The sequence below is a fragment of the Petaurus breviceps genome, unplaced genomic scaffold (genome assembly GCF_028583685.1).
Source record: "Petaurus breviceps papuanus isolate PSGF00001 unplaced genomic scaffold, PetGlider_PUasm1.0 77, whole genome shotgun sequence".
NCBI lineage: Eukaryota > Metazoa > Chordata > Mammalia > Diprotodontia > Petauridae > Petaurus > Petaurus breviceps.
In genome coordinates, this window is record NW_027186492.1 from 4488477 (window position 1) to 4506732 (window position 18256).

The 18256-nt window shown below is 36.6% G+C and overlaps 1 protein-coding gene across 17 annotated transcripts in view; it reads left to right on the forward strand.

The window, feature by feature from the left end:
- MGA (MAX dimerization protein MGA) overlaps nt 1–18256 on the forward strand; it is a 256974-nt gene that overhangs the window by 179291 nt on the left and 59427 nt on the right. For all 17 annotated transcript variants that reach the window (XM_069105789.1, XM_069105790.1, XM_069105788.1 and 14 more), the window contains 4 exons: nt 5945–6076; nt 6274–6378; nt 11998–12650; nt 13750–14095. In XM_069105789.1, coding sequence (XP_068961890.1) covers nt 5945–6076; nt 6274–6378; nt 11998–12650; nt 13750–14095 — 1236 coding nt within the window. The remainder of the gene's footprint in view (nt 1–5944; nt 6077–6273; nt 6379–11997; nt 12651–13749; nt 14096–18256) is intronic.

Consider the following 18256-nt stretch of genomic DNA (forward strand, 5'->3'; position numbering starts at 1 on the left):
CAACTACTGTTTTATAGATTAAAACCTAGACCCAGGGAAGTTAAGTGACTTGCCCAAGTTCACACAGACAGTAAGCATCAGTGGTGGGATTTAAACCCAGGTCCTCTGATTCCAGAGCCAGAGTTCTTTCTGCTGTACCACTGTGCCTCTTATTTCTTCAGTCATGTTGTCCCAGGATCTTTTATTGATTTCTTGTGTACAGATGCCCAAGAAATTATAAGAGTAATCAATATTTGACACGCCTTTTATCTCTGTAGTGGGTACATGCTATGAATTTTAATTGTTAGAAATTTTTAATTGTTAGAAATTTACTCCAAGTTAAACTGATGTACAATATACTGTTAAATAATAAAGTATTGAGTTACTTACCAGTAAGGGAAAAAGCTCTTTTCTATGTTTCCATGTCAGAAAATGGAAACTTCTTAATATCCTACTGTTAATTTAGAGATTCCTGACTGGTTATTAGTATCACTGAAAGGACAAATTTTACTGTCCTCAGGATAAGGGGAAAGTGTGAAGGTTTGTGGTCTGGGAGCATGGATTACTGGAGTAATTCTAGGCATTTAGGTCTAGAGCTATGGACAATGACTGGAAGTTAGATGCTCCCTGCTCTTGTCTGAGTAGTTGCAATAAGTTCCTTCGTGCTCACTGGAAACCTAAATCTCATGTTCTGGTTCTTACCTGCTTTCACGTGTGGGCTTCTAGGGTACCATAGTAGGTTTAGAGATATTGCTCAGTATTGCTGCACTGGATCAGTCTGATCAAAGGTGTCACCCTAGGCCTAGCATGGCTTGGTTTTATGGCAGTCCTGCCAGACTACTTAAGAATTATGTAATAAATAATCAGTTCCCAAAGGTGTTTGGGCCAGTAAACCAATACGCTGGTACTGATAACACAGGTGGTTATCATATACTTAAGAATTTAGGGTAAACATATGTAGTTATCTTATATTCATAAAACTGTTAAGCAAAGTCATATAAGACCAACATCTAGTCTTCATAACTTACATGGACATATTACTATATTGCTTACATTCTTTAAAGTGCTTGGGTGTGCTCACTCCCAATTCATGACAGTCACTCATGTTAAGAACCTTTCTATATACAAACTTACTCTATGATATCTTTTATGTTGTTGCTTCAGTGCAAATTATTCTTCTTACTGTGTTTTAACGTATGTATGTCCATACTGGATTTTTTTTTTGCCCTTGGGGTTACTTGTACTTCCAAAATGCTACATAGTGATTGATGTTCCATGACATCCTTCCAAGCAGTTTGGAATTATTAAAAGCACATTTCAGTTTCCTAAACAGAATACAGCTTGATTTCGTCCTTAATTCTGGGCCCATCTTATTATCTATCAGATGCACCTAAGTGCTGACTTGGTATGTGGTATAATTATTTGTTTCTGGCATGTGAAAAGAACATGTGATGTCAGCTTAATATGTCTATATTGTATACATATATAGCTTTTATTTATCCCACATTTATCTATAGATTTTTACAGTTATAGATGGATAGATAACCACAACACCAAGGTGCTTTTTTTTCCCCTTGGAGGAGACTAACTGGTACTGGAAAAGATTACTTAAATCCAGTTAAAATAGCAACCTGTTATTGTCTGAGAGTTGCATAGGAACATTCCATAAGAAATAATGGAAAAAAGTTCTGACATACCACATTGAAAAGTGAAATTAAAAAAAGAGGAAAATTAAGTATTTTGTTTTTAACAGCATTTAGGTTATAATCTCAACCATGCTAATTCTTAGAGTGAAGAAATAAAGAATGAATCAAGAGATGTGGATTTTTTTTGGTGGGGGGTGGGGAGATAATTTTCCAACAAAACATAGTAGCATAATATAACTTGGTTTACTTCAAGCTTCCCATTTCCAACTCTTTTCACCTTAAAAAAAGTTAACATTTTCAAATCAGTGTTTCCTTTTGGTCTTTGTTTTTCCCCACAGTATGTGATATATAGTAGGTGATTTTGATGAATCAAGTTTTAGGAGTTTGGGAGGTTTGTTTTGGGGGGGGGATAATTTCCCCCACTCCTAAATTCTATTATAGCATGCTAGGTCATCTTATTTCTAGTTTAATTTTTTTCTGCAAGAGCATAAAGATGATAGATAAATATAAGAGTCTTGTTATTAACCTCTTTTCCCCAAAGCCTTCTTCTCTTAATTCTTGATATTCAAATCATTTTCTTTGATGAGCCTTTATGTTCATCCTTCTCCATATTCTCTTTAATGCTTAAGTGATGTAACTTTGCCAGATCCACATTTGTTAAATTTACTAGCGATGTACTACTTATAGCATTACACAGAATAAGAACCTTTAATGCTATTTTTTCACCTTTTTTTTCTTCTGGGTCAAAGAAATCTCAATTAACTGTACTTTGTTATGACTTGTATATTTCTGATAGCCTTTAGGTTTGTTTTTCAAAGGTAAGAGATTTTCATTGTATTAACAACTCTTTAGTTTGGATTTTTAAATTGCCATTTACATTGCTGGGAGTAAGTCAGAGTAGCTGAAATTTTCTTTGATTTAAAATCCCTTAGGTTGATTTTATAAAAATATCCATTTTATTAATTTCTACTATCTCTCACACTCCTTTCATATGTTGATTTTTTTACATATTTATCATAATTTTAGCTAAACTTTCAGTATCTGCATCATTATTTAAAATAAATATAAATAATTGTTTCTTGTATGTGAAGAGAACAAATGATCAATTCATTTGTTACATTTTAAAGGATAGATAACTTCTAATTTCATATCATCCACAATTTTTACATTTTTTGTTTGCTTCTGTGATGCATTCTATCATTAACACTTGACTTTAAGCTCATGTTTATTAAAAAAAATATTTTCAAATTGCAGAAGAAAATGTCCATAAATAGCAAATATGTTTACATCTGACACTGTGCAAGTGAGTGAGAAAGGCATTGATGATGCTGGACAGGGATATAAACGCTAATGTTAAAGTGCTTAATCGAATTGGAGAGGGGAATTTGTTTTGAAAGTGTTCAAGTAAAGTGAATAATTTTGTTTTATTATGACTTTTGCTTCTTTATACAACTCCTAGGGAGGCAGTATGGTGTGAATAGAATGCCTGTTTCAAGTCAGGAAGACCTGGGTTCAGGTCCCACTTTTTATACATATATTGACTGCTTGACCCTGAGCAAGTTGCTTAACTTATCAGTGCCCAGTGCAACTCTCAGATTGTAAGTTGTAGAATGGTTTTGTTGAGTAACAGTGTGAGAGGAAGAATATTCCTCCCTGGAGAGCTCTGTCTGCTTATGAAATCACAGATTTGGATTAAAAAAAAATAGCTGCAGGGACCTGGATAATGAAAACCATATGTGTTTTTGTGTGTGTGCATATTATATGACATTAAACCCATCATGTTTAAGTTACAATTTTAGGAGATTCTGCTTTATTTTTGCAATATGACCAATCTCTTGAATTATTTTGGATTTAATTGAAGAGTCTTCAGTAAGCTAGTGTTGCTACCATTTTATCTTTGAATAAGAACATTTGGACAACCTTTATTAATAGGAAATTTTTCCTTTATGGGTATATGAATAGAGTTCCTTCCAAGATAGTAGTAGACACCTGAGAAGAGAAGTTGCTTCCTTGTTTTATAGCTTGATGTTTGTTTTCTGTGAATTATTAATTAGCAATTTCTTTGGTCTCTTTTATCATATTTGTGGGAGATCCCTTACATGTGGAGAGTTTGAGGACAGCAGTTTGGTGTCAATTTTTTAAAAAATGTCAGTAAAAAGGCACAGTTACATTGTATGTTCTTTGTCAATCTTGTGAGTATGAATATATTGTTTGCTGTGAAAAATCTTGTTTATTCAAAATTTTCTAAAACTAAAAAAGGAGTGTTATATCAAAGGGTGTAATTACTTATTCTTGCTTCCTGATTTCTTGTTATTTAGAATATAGTGCCTGATCTTTTCTCTTTTAAAAGGCTTTCCTTTGACTGCCTTGACATTTGATTCCTGAGTGTCCTTGAAGTAGCATCACCTTCACACAAATTTCTACTGTACATAGTACATCAGGTCTACCCTCTCTTCCTAACTTCATTTTATGTGCCGTTGACACTTCCTCATATAGTACATTGAGTTACCAAAATGAAATAGTCCAAACTAAGATGAACTAGTCCAAATGTGGGATTTTTACTTGTAACCTGCACTTGCAGCACCATCCAACACGTGGGAGCTTGAGTAGTAAGTCCATGGCCAGGCAGAGATTGCTTTCATAAGTTTATTGCATGGCAAGCAAATATCAAAAAAGCATCTGAGGGTTCAGTTTTATATACTATAGCTAAAGCACCTACATCATACTTTCTCATGGGAAACTTCATGTTGTTTGCTACATGAGGCGCCTAGCTTGCAACCTTTAGGAGGCTATTCCCTTGGGACACTTCCCTGCTTTTTTATCTCATGGGTCATTACTTTATCTGTGTCACCCAAGTGGCCAGGGTTTCAGGGATGATCAGAATGTTCCAAGCCTCCCTTTCATAGGTGGTGAGTAATGGGGATGGGGGTGTGGTGGGTCGTGAGTCATCATCCTGAGATACTGGGCCCAGGTGGGTGGAATCGGGGTCCTTGACTTGGATTCATGCCCATGGCAGACCCTTAGAGCTAACCTTTGACAGCGCCCCCTACATTTACTCTTGTTAAAGATGATAATAGATCCCTTTAACATTTCTGGCAAATCTGTCCCATTTTGTATTTCTTTGTTTTCCTCTTTCAAGTTTCTTCTATAAAAGCCTTTGGAATGATCTGACTTAGGTAAATTTGATGCCAAGTTTTCTTCAGGCTCTCATTTTCTTTTGAACTGCTGTTTAATGAACCTGGTCTATCATCCTTGTCAGAAATATTATTAATTTGTCTTTTTTACTACTTCCCTGTGCCAGTTACACAAATTAAACCCAACCAAACCCATAAAACAAATTCCTTGATAATTATAGCACCTACCTTGCAGAGTTTGTATATGGGGATCAAATGAGATATTTGTAAAGAGCTTAGTGCATTACCAGGTACATAGTAGGAATGAATAAATCCTTATTCTCTTCTTGCCCCAATATTGTCTCCATTTTACGGATGAGGAAGCAGAAGAAGGCAGGGACTAAGTGACTTGCCCAGGGTCACATATCTAGTGAATGTGTGAGGTTTTGAAATCAGATCTTCCCAATTCCAAGTCTAGTATTCTGTGTACTGACTACTATTATAGAAGTAGATGGGACCTTAGAGTTCATCTTGTTTAATCACCTCATTTTGCAAATGAGGAAGTTAAGATTCAGAGAGCATAGGCTTTGATGTATTCAATCATTTTATTTTATATTCACACAGCTACAACTGGACTCTAGGTCTCTTGGTTATCAGTCCAGTAAAAAACTCATTCTTTCATTGTTTCTTCTGTGGTCAGTTGTTGATATGAACCTTAAAATGTTGGGAACCCATGACATGAATGAATGCTTATGTTGTATAATGTTAAGTTACACATTTTTTTCTTTTAGGATTTGAAATTTGCTTTTGTGTGTTAGAGATTTTCAGATAGTCTCTACAGTAAGACTTTGTTGTTCAGAGTTAGACTTACTAATGCCACCTTTCTTTTTTACAATTTTTTGAGATACTTTTTGTGTGGCTATCTGGACAACTGGCATATATAATATCTTCTTAAAGGTTTCATCTCTTAAAACAGCAACTGTTCATAGAATATTATATAAGTTGAAATTGTCTTTGAAAGCCTCTACTTATAACATACAGGATTTCTTAATATGTTTCAAGTATATCTTAATGTGTAATGTTATTAGTTGAGTAGCCATGGCAAAGTCACTTAACATCTCAGTTTTGTCATTTGTAAAATGTAATGTTTTACTTATGTTTATTTTTGAAATATGATTTAATGCTATATTATGTTATTTCTGGCAGTGGGTTTGAAACTGAACTCAGTGGATCCAACAATGAGTATTGACCTTAAATACTTGGGGGTACAGCTGCCTTTGGCTCCTGCCACTAGCTTTCCTCTCTGGAACCTTGGAGGAACCAATCCTAGCTCTCCAGGTGAGTAAATCGCATTTGAAAAATCAGACACTGTTTTTATTATTTAGGGCTAAGGTCGAATATGATGTGAATGTAAGATTATATTTATTGAAAAGCAAATGAAATCACGTCTTATGTGTAATAATGTGGATCTTAGCAAATGAGATGTTAAATAATTGTTTTGAATTTTAGTGACTATTTGTTGGATTCTTTTTCAGATGCTGGATTTCCTTTCGTTTCCAGGACAGGGAAGACCAATGACTTCACTAAGATCAAAGGATGGAGAGGAAAGTTTCATAGTGCTTCTTCCTCTAAGAATGAAGGTAACGAAATATTTGGAATGAAATAGTAACTTCCAACAAATGTTCTACCAAATGTGAAATTTGATGCTTTTTTCCTTGCTTTTTCCCTTATGATTTAAATTGAGCCAGAAATTGTGAAAAGAAATGTATTTTTCTCAGATTTATTCTGTTCCCTTCATTTCTACAGTTATACCTTTAGTTCTTTTTTTTTTTTTTTGCCTTTTAGAGGGCAATTGGGGTTAAGTAACTTGCCCAAGGATACACTGCTAGTTTTTTTGTGTGGGTGTTAAGTGTCTGAGGCAAGAACCCAACTCCGGTCCTCCTGACTTCAAGGCCAGCGCTTTTACTCACTGTGCCACCTAGCCGCCCTAGTTCTTTTTTTTTTTTTTAACCAGTTCAGACTCGGGTTATTGCACCAACTTTCTTGTACTTTCAAGTACTTTCTTATAGCTGCTTAATTCTTTCCATTCCATACATGACAACAAAGCAAGAATCATCTTGCTTTTTTTTTTGCTTTTTGGAAGGCAATTGGGGTTAAGTGACTTGTCCCAAGTCACACGGCTAGTTTTTGTGTTACGTATCTGAGTCCGGATTTGAACTCAGGTCCTCCTGACTCCAGGGCTGATGCTGCCCCACCTAGCTGCCCCTTATCTTTCTTTTTCAAAGAAAAATGTTTATTTTTCAGTTTTCAAGTACTTTCTTTTCCTCACACCCCTCCCCCAAAAGAAAGAAAAAATCCTTGTCACAAATTGTGTGGTTAAGCCAGACAAATTCACATATTGACCATGTCCAGAATTGGGTGTCTCATACTGCACATTAGTCTTAAACCCCTCTGTCAGGAGATAAGTAGCATTCCTCATCATGGGTCCTTTGAAATCATAGTTGATCATGGATAGCATTGATCAGAATTCCGAAGTCTTTGTTTTTATAGAGTTTTTGTTATAAATGTTTGCTACAAATTTTTCTCCTCGTTCTCTTCACTACTCTCTGTATCAGTTTAAAATACAAGTCTTTGTAGGTTTCTCTGTAATTATCCTTTTCGTTATTTCTTACAGCACATTAATGTTCTCTTATATTCATCTATCTTAATTGGTTCAACCATTCCCCAATTGAATGGCAAAGTCTTAGCTTCTGCTTTTTTGTTACTACAAAAAAACTGCTATAAATATTTTTGTTTTTATAGGACACTTTAAAATTTCTTGGATCTCTTTGGGGTATAGGCCTAGTAAATGGAGAATCATCTATTTTACTTGGGATTTTCATCATGTTAATAATGTTTTCCTTTAGAACCTCTTAGTAATCTCCCAGAATCATTATGAATAAGACTTCTGGGACACCCTGTGTAAAGTGCTTTGTAGTAGGTGTGAATAAATTTTTTTTTGCATATTTTAAAAATTTAATTAATTAATTTACTTTTAGTTTACAACATTCAGTTCCACAATCCCTTGAGTTTCAAGTGTTCTCCCCCTCTCACACTCCCACTCCCCATGGCAGTATGCATAGGATCTACAAATACCTTCACATTAAACATTAGTGAAATTGTAAAGAAGGATTATAACCAATGGAATGAACAATGGGAAAGAGAAAACAAAACAGGAAAAAGAAAGAGAGCAAGTAGCTTGTTTCAATCTACATTCAGACTCTGTAGTTCTTTCTCTGGATGTGGATATCTCTTTCCATCATGAGTCTTTTGGAATTGTCTTACAACCTTACATTGCTGAGAAGAGTCCAGTCTATCAAGGTTAGACATCACACATACATTGTGTGTGTAATTGTATACAACTTGCACCTGCTTCTGCTCTTCTCACTCAACATCAGTTTATATAAGTTTCTCCAGGTTATTATGAAGTCTGTCTGCCCCTCATTTCTTACAGCACAATAGTATTCCATTACATTTATATGCACAACTTGTTCAGTCATTTCCCAATTGGTGGGAAACCCCTTGATTTTCAATTCTTTGCCACCACAAAAAGGGCTGCTATAAATAGTTTTGTACATATGGGTCTTCTTCCCACTTCTATAATCTCTTTGGGATACAACCCTAGGAGTGGTATTGCTGGGTCAAAGGGTATGCACTTATTTATAGCCTTTTGGACGTAGTTCCAGATTGCTCTCCAGAATGGTTGGATCAGTTCACAACTCCACCAACAATGCATTTGTATTCCAATTTTTCTACATTCTCTCCAGCATTTATCATTTCCTGTTTTGTCATCTTAGCCAATATGGCCAGTAAGATGTGGTACCTCAGAGTTATTTTAATTTGCATTTCTCTAATCAATAGTGATTTAGAGCATTTTTTCATATGCTTATAGATATCTTTTAATTTCTTCCCCTGAAAACTGCCTGTTCATACATATACTTTGACCATTTATCAATTGGGGAATGACTTGTATTCTTGTAGATTTGACTCAATTCTTTGTATATTTTAGAAATGGGGCCTTTATCAGAGACACTGGTTGTAAAAATTCTTTCCCAATTTTCCACTTCCCTCTTTTTATTTTTTGAGTTTTATTTCATAATTTTCTTGCATTGATCTCATTTCTCTTCCCAGTTTTTCCTCCACTTCTCTTATCTGCTTCTTAAGGTCTCTGTGGCCTGTAACCAGCTCATATTTTCCTTTGAAGCTTTTGGTGCAGGAGTTCTGACTTCAGTGTCTTCCTCCTGTTCCATGCTTTGCTCCTTTTTGTCCCCAAAATAGGAGTGTAATGTTGGAATCTTCTGTCTGCTTTGTTTTCTTTGCCTGCTCATTTTGCCACTCAATTACTTGACTTTTGGGCTTTTTGCCACAGTAGGACTCTGCCACCAGACAGGAGCTTTCGTCCCAAATGCTGGGGTTTTCTCAGCTGCCTGAGGTATTAGATGGGTGCCCTCTCTGAGGTCAAAACAAGCTCTGGCAAGCTGGACACACACTCCAGGATCTCCACCCTAGACTGCAATCCAGATCCAAGCAGGTTAAAGGAATAGTGATTACCCCTCAGACTGGTGCTTGGTCCCCCTACAGTCTGCAGGCCAGGAGCTGAAGCTGCCACGTGGCACTGGCTGTGCCAGTGTTTCAGCGGCTTCTCGCCCCGGGGGTAAAAGCCAGGCACTCCCACTTATGCACTCCCACTTACCGGTCCCAAAGTCCAGACTGCACTGGCTTCTCACTTTGTCCTTCGCATCTATGTGTTAATAAATCTGGAAACTGCCACTGCTGCTGCTGATCTGGAGTCACATTTTCCTCACATGTTTCTTGATCACTCCAGCCACCCCCTTATTTTTCTCCCTAGACATCATTATGTGTATGTTTTTTATCTCAGTTGTGTGTTCTTATATGTATTGCCACTTCGACTGAAACATAAACTGAAAGGCAGAAATTTTATTTTTTACTTTGACTTAGAAACAAAACAAAACTTATCCAGTATAGATGAATGGTCAGTTCCGGTTTTTTTCCCTAAAATAATGAACTTAAACACTAATGAACAAGAATATTTCAATATACGAAGACATGAAAAATTTGTGTATGAAACCATGAATTTCTCTTGGAGGTTTTTTTTTTTAAGTAAATTAAACTTAGCATAATAGTACCAACATGGCCCTACTTATGGTCTTTGTACTCTTTTGAATTTCCTTTGATTTTGTATCCTTATACTTAGTTATGACTTTTTATTCTTTAGTTTCTGTTTTTCTCTTCATCTTTTCCTATTTTAATGATTTTTTTAAAAATGAGAAACAATTTTTTAAAATCCTGTTTTTATTTAATAATGCCTTATAGAACTTTATCCCTGGTCACCTTTTGTTTTCTCTTGCCTCTCTCTTAGAAATGAGTATTTCTGAGTTCTTCCTAAGATGATAGAGAGGATAGAAGTATCAGGAATTTTTTTGTCTCTGCAGTTTTTTACTTTCCTTTGCAAAGGATAATTTTTTTCTCATTTACCAAGACATCTCCCTGGGTCCGTGCCCTCACACTTTTATGGGTGCCAGTTGTCTCCCCTTCTCCTAATGTAGGATAACTGGTCTCTTTAAGCACCAAATCCCTGTATATTATACTTATTGTAAGCTCACTGTTTTGCATTATCCAGTATCTCTCTTCTCCTCATGGGAACATCTTTCAGTTAGATCCTTTCCCAAAAATGAAATGAGATTTCTTCCTTTCCTTCCATCTATTTCAGTCCCTTCTTTTGTTTTCTCCCTCAGTTCTCCTGTAGGCCTTCTAACCCCAAGGTGGATAAAGGGACTGGTGAATGAGTGAGTGATTAGGGATTTGTCTTCACTGTTTTTAGTCCATTATTCTTGGTGTCTTAAGCTGTGGATAGGTGAAATTACTTTGTCTTGTGCATAATTCTTATTTCAGAGATTTAAGAGGTCATGAGGGTCAGAGAAAATTCTTATTTTCCATCTTGTTGGTCACATGACCAGGAAGCTTCATTTGAATTTTATTCACTCTTCTGCAGATTTTAAAATGTTTCATAGATGACCTAGTCTTCTTGTTTTGTATCTCTATCACTACCATCCATTTCTCTTGTATCTCCCCTTCACCCCCCCCCAAAAAAGTCTTTATAATAAATACAATCAAGGAAAGCAGATTCATATTTTGCCTCTTTCTGAACATGTGATTCTCATTTTACATCTCTAGTCTTAACACTTTTTTGCTTAGTGGTGGGAGGTAGGTCTCATCCGTATTGTAGAATCATGATTGTCATTGCATTGATTGGAATTCTTAAGTATTTCAGGTTAGTAGATAAGTGACAAGCTTCAAATGGTAAAATGGAGATGTGGGAAGTCCTTGATTTGCAAACAAATGCTCTCTTTAATTTTGAGTTGAAGTATTTTTTTTAATCAACTGTTGTTGACTTCTGCTGAAAACATTATGTCTGTGTTGGTAGAGGAAGCACTTTCACTGATAAAATTGCAAATCTGTGAATGTTCAGGGCATTTTGCTAAATAGTTTGCATATAAAAATAGACATGATAACTCTCAGACAGTAGACTCCCTGAAATAAAAGTTTATATTAACTTCTGTTTTTGTATGTCCGTGGTTTAGCAAAATGTCCTGAATACTTGTAGGCAGGTTGGGGAGATCTCTGTCTCTCCTTCCCCCCTCTCCCCCCTCCCTCTCCACTTTTTTCTTTCCCCATTTCCACACGTGAGCATTCAGGAATCCTGTGCTGTAGAAGAAAGGATGGTCTTCAATAAATTGGTGCTAGAAAGGATTCCCTTTGAGACCTAAGAGACAGTTTGAGAAAAATGTGTTGAAAGGTGAGAGAACAGGAAGAGTCCATGAAAGACAATGCTATGAAAACTAGAAAGGTGTGCTGGAGCCACATAGTAGGGAGCCTTGAAGAAATGAATCTATTTAAAGCCTTTTGAGTAGAGTTATGATGTAATTATAGTGCTGAATTACAAAAATGATTTGAATTGCTTTTTTAAGGGTGATTTGGAGAAGGAACAGACAGGGAGCAAGAAGAAGATAAAAGTTTTAAAATGCATGGGATATAGGGTTAGTCAATTTTTGTGCTTCTCTTGCTTCTCCTTTCTCAGAATATCTTATCAAGTAAGTAATTTTGTATTGCAGTGTTGCTCAAAGACTCACTTTTTGTTATAGTACATTTTTCAGAATTTCTACTGTACTTTTCTCAAGAAATGTGTGTTTTAATTTTAGGTGGCAGTTCAGAGAGTTCCCTGAAGAATCGCTCTGCCTTTTGTAGTGACAAACTTGATGAATATTTAGAAAATGAAGGCAAACTAATGGAAACCAGCATGGGATTTTCATCAAATGCTCCCACATCTCCTGTGGTATATCAGCTACCAACCAAGAGTACCAGCTATGTACGAACATTAGATAGTGTCCTAAAGAAGCAATCTACTGTCACCCCATCCACATCTTACTCTTTGAAGCCTCATCCTGTACCTTCTGTCCCTCGTAAGACAAAATCTCTCACTAAACAAGCAGTTTCCAGTGGTCGAACTAAATCATCCTATAAACCCATTTTGCCGTCTCCTGTTTCACCAAAGCAAAAATCATCTCATTTAGTTCCAGGAGATAAGACCACCAAGACTTCCCCAAACAGCATTATGGAAAGTCAGGGAGAAAACTTCATTGTACCAACTTTGGATGAAAATGTATTGCCAAAGCAGATCAGTCTTAGGCAGGCACATCACCAACAGCACCCAGCAACTCGTCCTCCAGGATTGTCTAAATCTCAGGTGAAGCTGATGGACTTGGAAGATTGTGCCCTGTGGGAAGGGAAACCACGAACCTACATCACTGAGGAGAGAGCAGATGTGTCTTTAACAACTCTACTTACAGCTCAAGTATGTAACTTTCATTTTCCAGAAAGTATAAACTTAGGCTAGAAAGGAGTATGATTAGTGACATTGAGGTGGGACTTGTCAACAAGAGGATCAGTTAGTTCACAAAATTTAACTTACTTCTCCAGACACATGGGTAGAGATCTCCTCCTACCAGCAGAGGGAGATAGTACAATTGTGCTTTTAAATAATATCCCTCTCCAGTATAGAGGCAGCTTGGTATTCTGAAATCTATAATTTCATTCCCCAGAATACAGATAAATACATTTTCTGCTCTTGTTAAGACAGCTTTGAAAAATTCTGCTTAAAAGGTACTAAATCCCTGAAATTTAATTAAATTAATGAATCCAGGGGTAAAAACGGTAAGATTTTGGTTTAAAATTTTACAGTAAGAATTTTTAAATCGTAATGATACAGTGGTTTCTGGGTGCATATCAAATGATATTTGATTATATCTAAAAAAACAAAAATAAAAACTATTAACATAGCAACTTCTACTTTTTTTCTAAATGGAAAATGAGTCAAAAATATGAGAGGAAGGAGAACCTAATGAGTCAGCTAACCTAGGTTATACCAGAATACCAGAGGGACTAAATTCTTCAACTGAAAATCTTCTCATTCAGATATTGGGACTTGTAGGAAATATTTTTAATTGATAGTCATCCCTAATGAGGAATGGAGCTGTAGTTTATTGATCCCTAAACTCCTAATGCTCACATTCTGCATGTATTCTCCCTCACTCTCCCTTACCTGTTATGAAGAACTGTGTGTGTGTGTGTGTGTGTGTGTGTGTGTTCAATTGAGAATAAGTTCGCTCTGGATAAGAATATCATCCTGTTCATCTGTAACCATGAATTCTTGTAAGAGATTGCATCTTTCCCTGGCTATGCAATCACTTTGTTCTTTGAATTCTAGATGAAAAGCAGTCTGGTAATGCTGGTTTTATAGATTCTCAAATGAAGGATAATGTTTCAGTGTAATCAAAATATGGAACATATAAAATTGTAGTTGTAGATTATATAAGACTACATTTAGTGGTGGCTAGGGGTGATGTTGGGAATAAATTTTAGTAGAATTACAAGTGTCTACTTTTAAACTTTAGGCATCTCTCAAAACTAAACCCATCCACAAAATCATCAAGAAACGAGCTCCCCCATGCAACAATGACTTTTGCCGACTGGGCTGTATATGTGCCAGTCTAGCCTTGGAGAAACGGCAACCTGCTCATTGTCGCCGACCTGACTGTATGTTTGGTTGCACGTGTTTGAAAAGAAAAGTTGTGCTTGTTAAAGGAAGGTCCAAGAAAAAGCGTTTCCTGAGGAAGGCTGCTCGAAGAGACTCAATATTTCCTGGCACCCTTGGGGATCAGAAAAAGGAAGGAGGAAAAGAAGTGACCAGAGAAGAAGATCGGTTGAAAGAAAAAAAGAAGAGAAAGAAGGTGGAATATAGTAAGTATAATTTGGAGTTGAGCAGAGGGGGAGCTATTTGAGAAGGCTTGTGAGAACATTTGTGTATGTTATAGTTATTTCAGAATTTTTTAATGCTTTAGTAATTCATATGACTCTTTTCTACTCAGTGGATTGATGACTTCTGATGTGGAAATTCTCTCCATAAATTCATATCGCATCTCACCCATGCTTGGCCATCTTGTGCGTCCTGTCCCTACCTTCTCATAAGCTTGACATGAAATCTACCTGACTTAGCGGAGACCTGCTTTTGCTTTTCCCTGATATCTCTAGGGTACCACTGGAGTAACCTGACTGTCCACCTATCATTTGTTGACTAACTTATCTTCTTTACCGATCATACAGTTCCTTGATGGTATCTTTTACTCCTGTTTTTCCTAAACAGCCTGTTTATATCTACTATGCAATTTTTCATTGAGTTTTCCCTGATTACTTTCTAGCATGCCATTTAGTTATTTGTTCTGGTCTTTCATTAGGTAGGCAGAAAGTCTAAAACAGTTTGATTGGCCAAAGGTCAGTTTACATTTCAAAGATCATTATATAGATTATTTTTTAATGTATTCTTTCTTTAAGATAATATACAATTTAAATAAATAATACTTGTTAAGCATTTATTAAATGTTAGGTTGTGTTAGGTTGTGAGACTGTGAGTAGAAACAAAAAAGTGTCCCTTCCCTCATGTATGTACTCTTGCATTTTATTGCGTGAATACCTGGGTTTAGATTTATACTTTATTCTCTTCCCTTTTCTTTCTTTATAATTTGTTCTCCATTAACCCTAATAATAAGGAATTGATATAACCAACTCCAATTTATTAGAAAATCTAATTTACCTAGGATCTTGCTATTACTTGTCATTCTTAGGTATAATCTGACTTATATTTGACACCTCATCCAGAGCAATGACTATCAAACTTGTCATTTTAATGTACTTCTTGGTCTTTGGGATTGTTTGTGTATTCAATTTTCCAACACATTCCATTTACTGATTAGCATGACTAATAGACAGATTTAATAAAACAGTGCTTATTAAGCACCTTATGTGTGGCAGACACTGTGCTAGGCACTGAGGATAGGAAGACAGAATAAAATTGTTAGTATTCTTAAGGAATATTTTACTTTTTTCATTGGCTTTACTAGATGTTGGAGACATGTACCATAATAGATAGATAGCTAAAGTATTCAGTTAGCATTTACTATATGCCAGGCATGGTGTTAAGCAAAGAGGATATTAGTAGAAGCAAGCAAGACAATCCCTACATTCGGAGAGCTTGCATTCTAATGGGAGAAGACAGTAACTAAAAGGGAGCTGGAAAGGAGTGGAGATTGAAGTGGAATATGTATACTTTGTCATGGTGAGGAGATGGCCAGGAAATGGTACAGAGGCCTAGTTCTGACAAGATAAGGTGAAAATTTGCCTTTGAGAGCTAGGGAATCCATGGGTAGGGAGTCCCAGGTTGGGGTGGGGTAGTGGTAAATGAAGATGATGGCTGCAGGGTAAGCATCATGATGAAGGGAAGTATAGAAGTGGCATGGAGGGTTGACAGCATAAAACAAAATCTTGCCTCTCAGTTGGGGAATCTAGGGATCCCCCAACTCCAAGTTTGGAATAGGTGGTATGGGAATGAGGATGATGGCTGAGCATATGGCAACATGGTGAGACATGGTTAGGAAGTGTTACAGAGGCCATAGATGAGTGAAGAGGGAAGTATGGAGTGGTTTTTGGTAGAAGGGTTTAGAAGAGCACTAACAGCTTTGGGAAACCCATCTTGAATTATTGCTCCTATTATCTGCCTCCATTGTTCTTCCTATTGTGCTACTGAATGTGCTGGAGAAAATCATGGAATGATTAGGGTATTTTTGCTGTATAATCTCAACTGGGCCCTTGGTGTACAGCAAGGCACTCTTTGTTTTCAACATTCATTTCCACAAGATTTTGAGTTCCAGATTTTCTCCCCATCTTTCCTGAACCCCCCACCCCAAGATGGCAAGCATACTGATTATTCCTTCTCCCAGTCTGCCCTGTCATATATCCCCCCCATTTTTCTCCTTACCCCTTTCCTCCTTACTTTCTTGTAGGGCAAGATGGATTTCTATACCCCATTGCCCTGTATATGTTATTTCCCAGTTGCATGTAATAGCAATTTTTTAACATTTGTTTTTAAAACTTTGAGTTCCAGATTCTCTCCCTTCTTACCTCCTCACCCACCCCCCACTGGGAAGACAGGCAATTCAATATAGGTTATACATGGGTAGTATATATACACACTTGTTATTGATTGTCTGTCCTACTCTCTGCTGTGACTTTTCCAAACCTTTTCATCCTTCTTCAAATTTCTCACAGTATTGCCCTCTCCTATCCTCTCTTTTGAGGACTTTGATTCATACTTTCCCCCAAAATTAAATCCATTCAGTGAAAGCTCTCTCTTCTGTTCTCCACCTCTCATATCATACATATCTCCTCACATTGTCCACTTCGTTTACTTCTGTCTCAAATGAAGTGGCCCCTTTCCTTGCCATGGCAAACCCTTTTACATATACTCTTGTTCTCTCTGCCTTTCTATGTTCTCTAGCAGATCACCCACACCTTTATTCCCTCTGTCTCTAATCTTCAATATCTTATCTACTGACTCTTTTCTTAATGCCTACAAATATGCCAATATCTCCCCCATCCTTTAAAAAAACAAGCTTGTTCCCTCTATCCCTACTAATTTTCTTTTATCTTTTGTAAAATAGTATTAATAATAGTGTGTGTGTGTGTGTATTTAAACATTTGATTTTAAAACTTTGAATTCCAGATTCATTCCCTTCCTCCCTTGTCACCCACCCTTACTGGGAATATAAGCAGTTCAGTATAGGTTGTACATGTGTGGCTAATGCAAAACAATAACATAGTAGATATATTGTAAAAGACTGACCATATTTACCTTCCTCCTATCCCACCTCCCACTTGTTCTATTCTCTACTTTGATCCAGTCCCTTTTCAAAAGTGATTGCCTCCAACTTCCCTCCCCCGCAACCTGCCCTCCTTTCCATCATCCCCTTCCCCCCTACCTAGGTGAGATACACTATTTAGTGTGTATTTCATTCCCTCCCCAAGCCAAATTCAGTGGGAATAAGGTTGACCCATTCCCTTTTGCCTTCCTATTCTTCCCCTCCATTGTAACCATTTTCCCTTGCCTCTTCTATATGAGATAGTTTACCCCATTCTGTCTCTCCCCATCTCCTCTCATTTTATTCCTCTCTCACCTCTTTATTTCACCTTTTAAGTATCATCCCTTCCTATTAACTTGGTCCTGTGCCCTCTATCTATGTATACCTGTAAACATATATACACACATTCACATATGTATTCATATGCCCATATACCCTCATATATAGACATATATATATTTCTATTCCCTTCAACTATTTTCATACTGAGAAAAGTTTCATAAGTTACAATTTTTGTTTTTCCATGTAGGAATGTTAATTGTTCAACTTTGATAATAAGTTCCTTATGATTTCTTTTCCCTGTTTACCTTCTCATACTTCTCTTGCTTCTTGTACCTGAATGTCACATTTTCTATTCAACTCTGGTTTTTTCATCAAGAATGCTTGAAAGTCCTCTATTCCACTGAATGACCATATTTTCCCCAGAAACATGATACTCAGTTTTGCTGGGTAGGTGATCCTTGGTTTTAATCCCAGCTCCTTTGCCCTCTGGAATATCATATTCCAAGCCGTTTGTTCCCTCAGTGTAGAAGCTGCCAGATCCTGGGCTATCCTGATTGTGTTTCCACAATATTCAAATTGTTTCTTCCTGGCTGCTTGTAATATTCTCTCCTTAATCTGGGAATTCCAGAACCTGGCTATAATATTCCTAGGAGTTCAGGAGGTGATCGGTGGATTCTTTCAACCTCTATTTTGCCCCCTGGTTCTAAAACATCAGGGCAGTTTTCTTTGAGAACTTCCTGGAGGATGATTTCTAGGTTCTTACTTTGATCATGGCTTTCAGGTAGTCCAATAATTTTTAAATTATCTCTCCTGGATCTATTTTCCAGGTCATTGGTTTTTCCCATGATAGATTTCACATTGCCTTCTATTCTTTCATTTGTTTGGATCTGTTTAATAGCATCTTGATTTCTCACAAAGCTATTAGCTT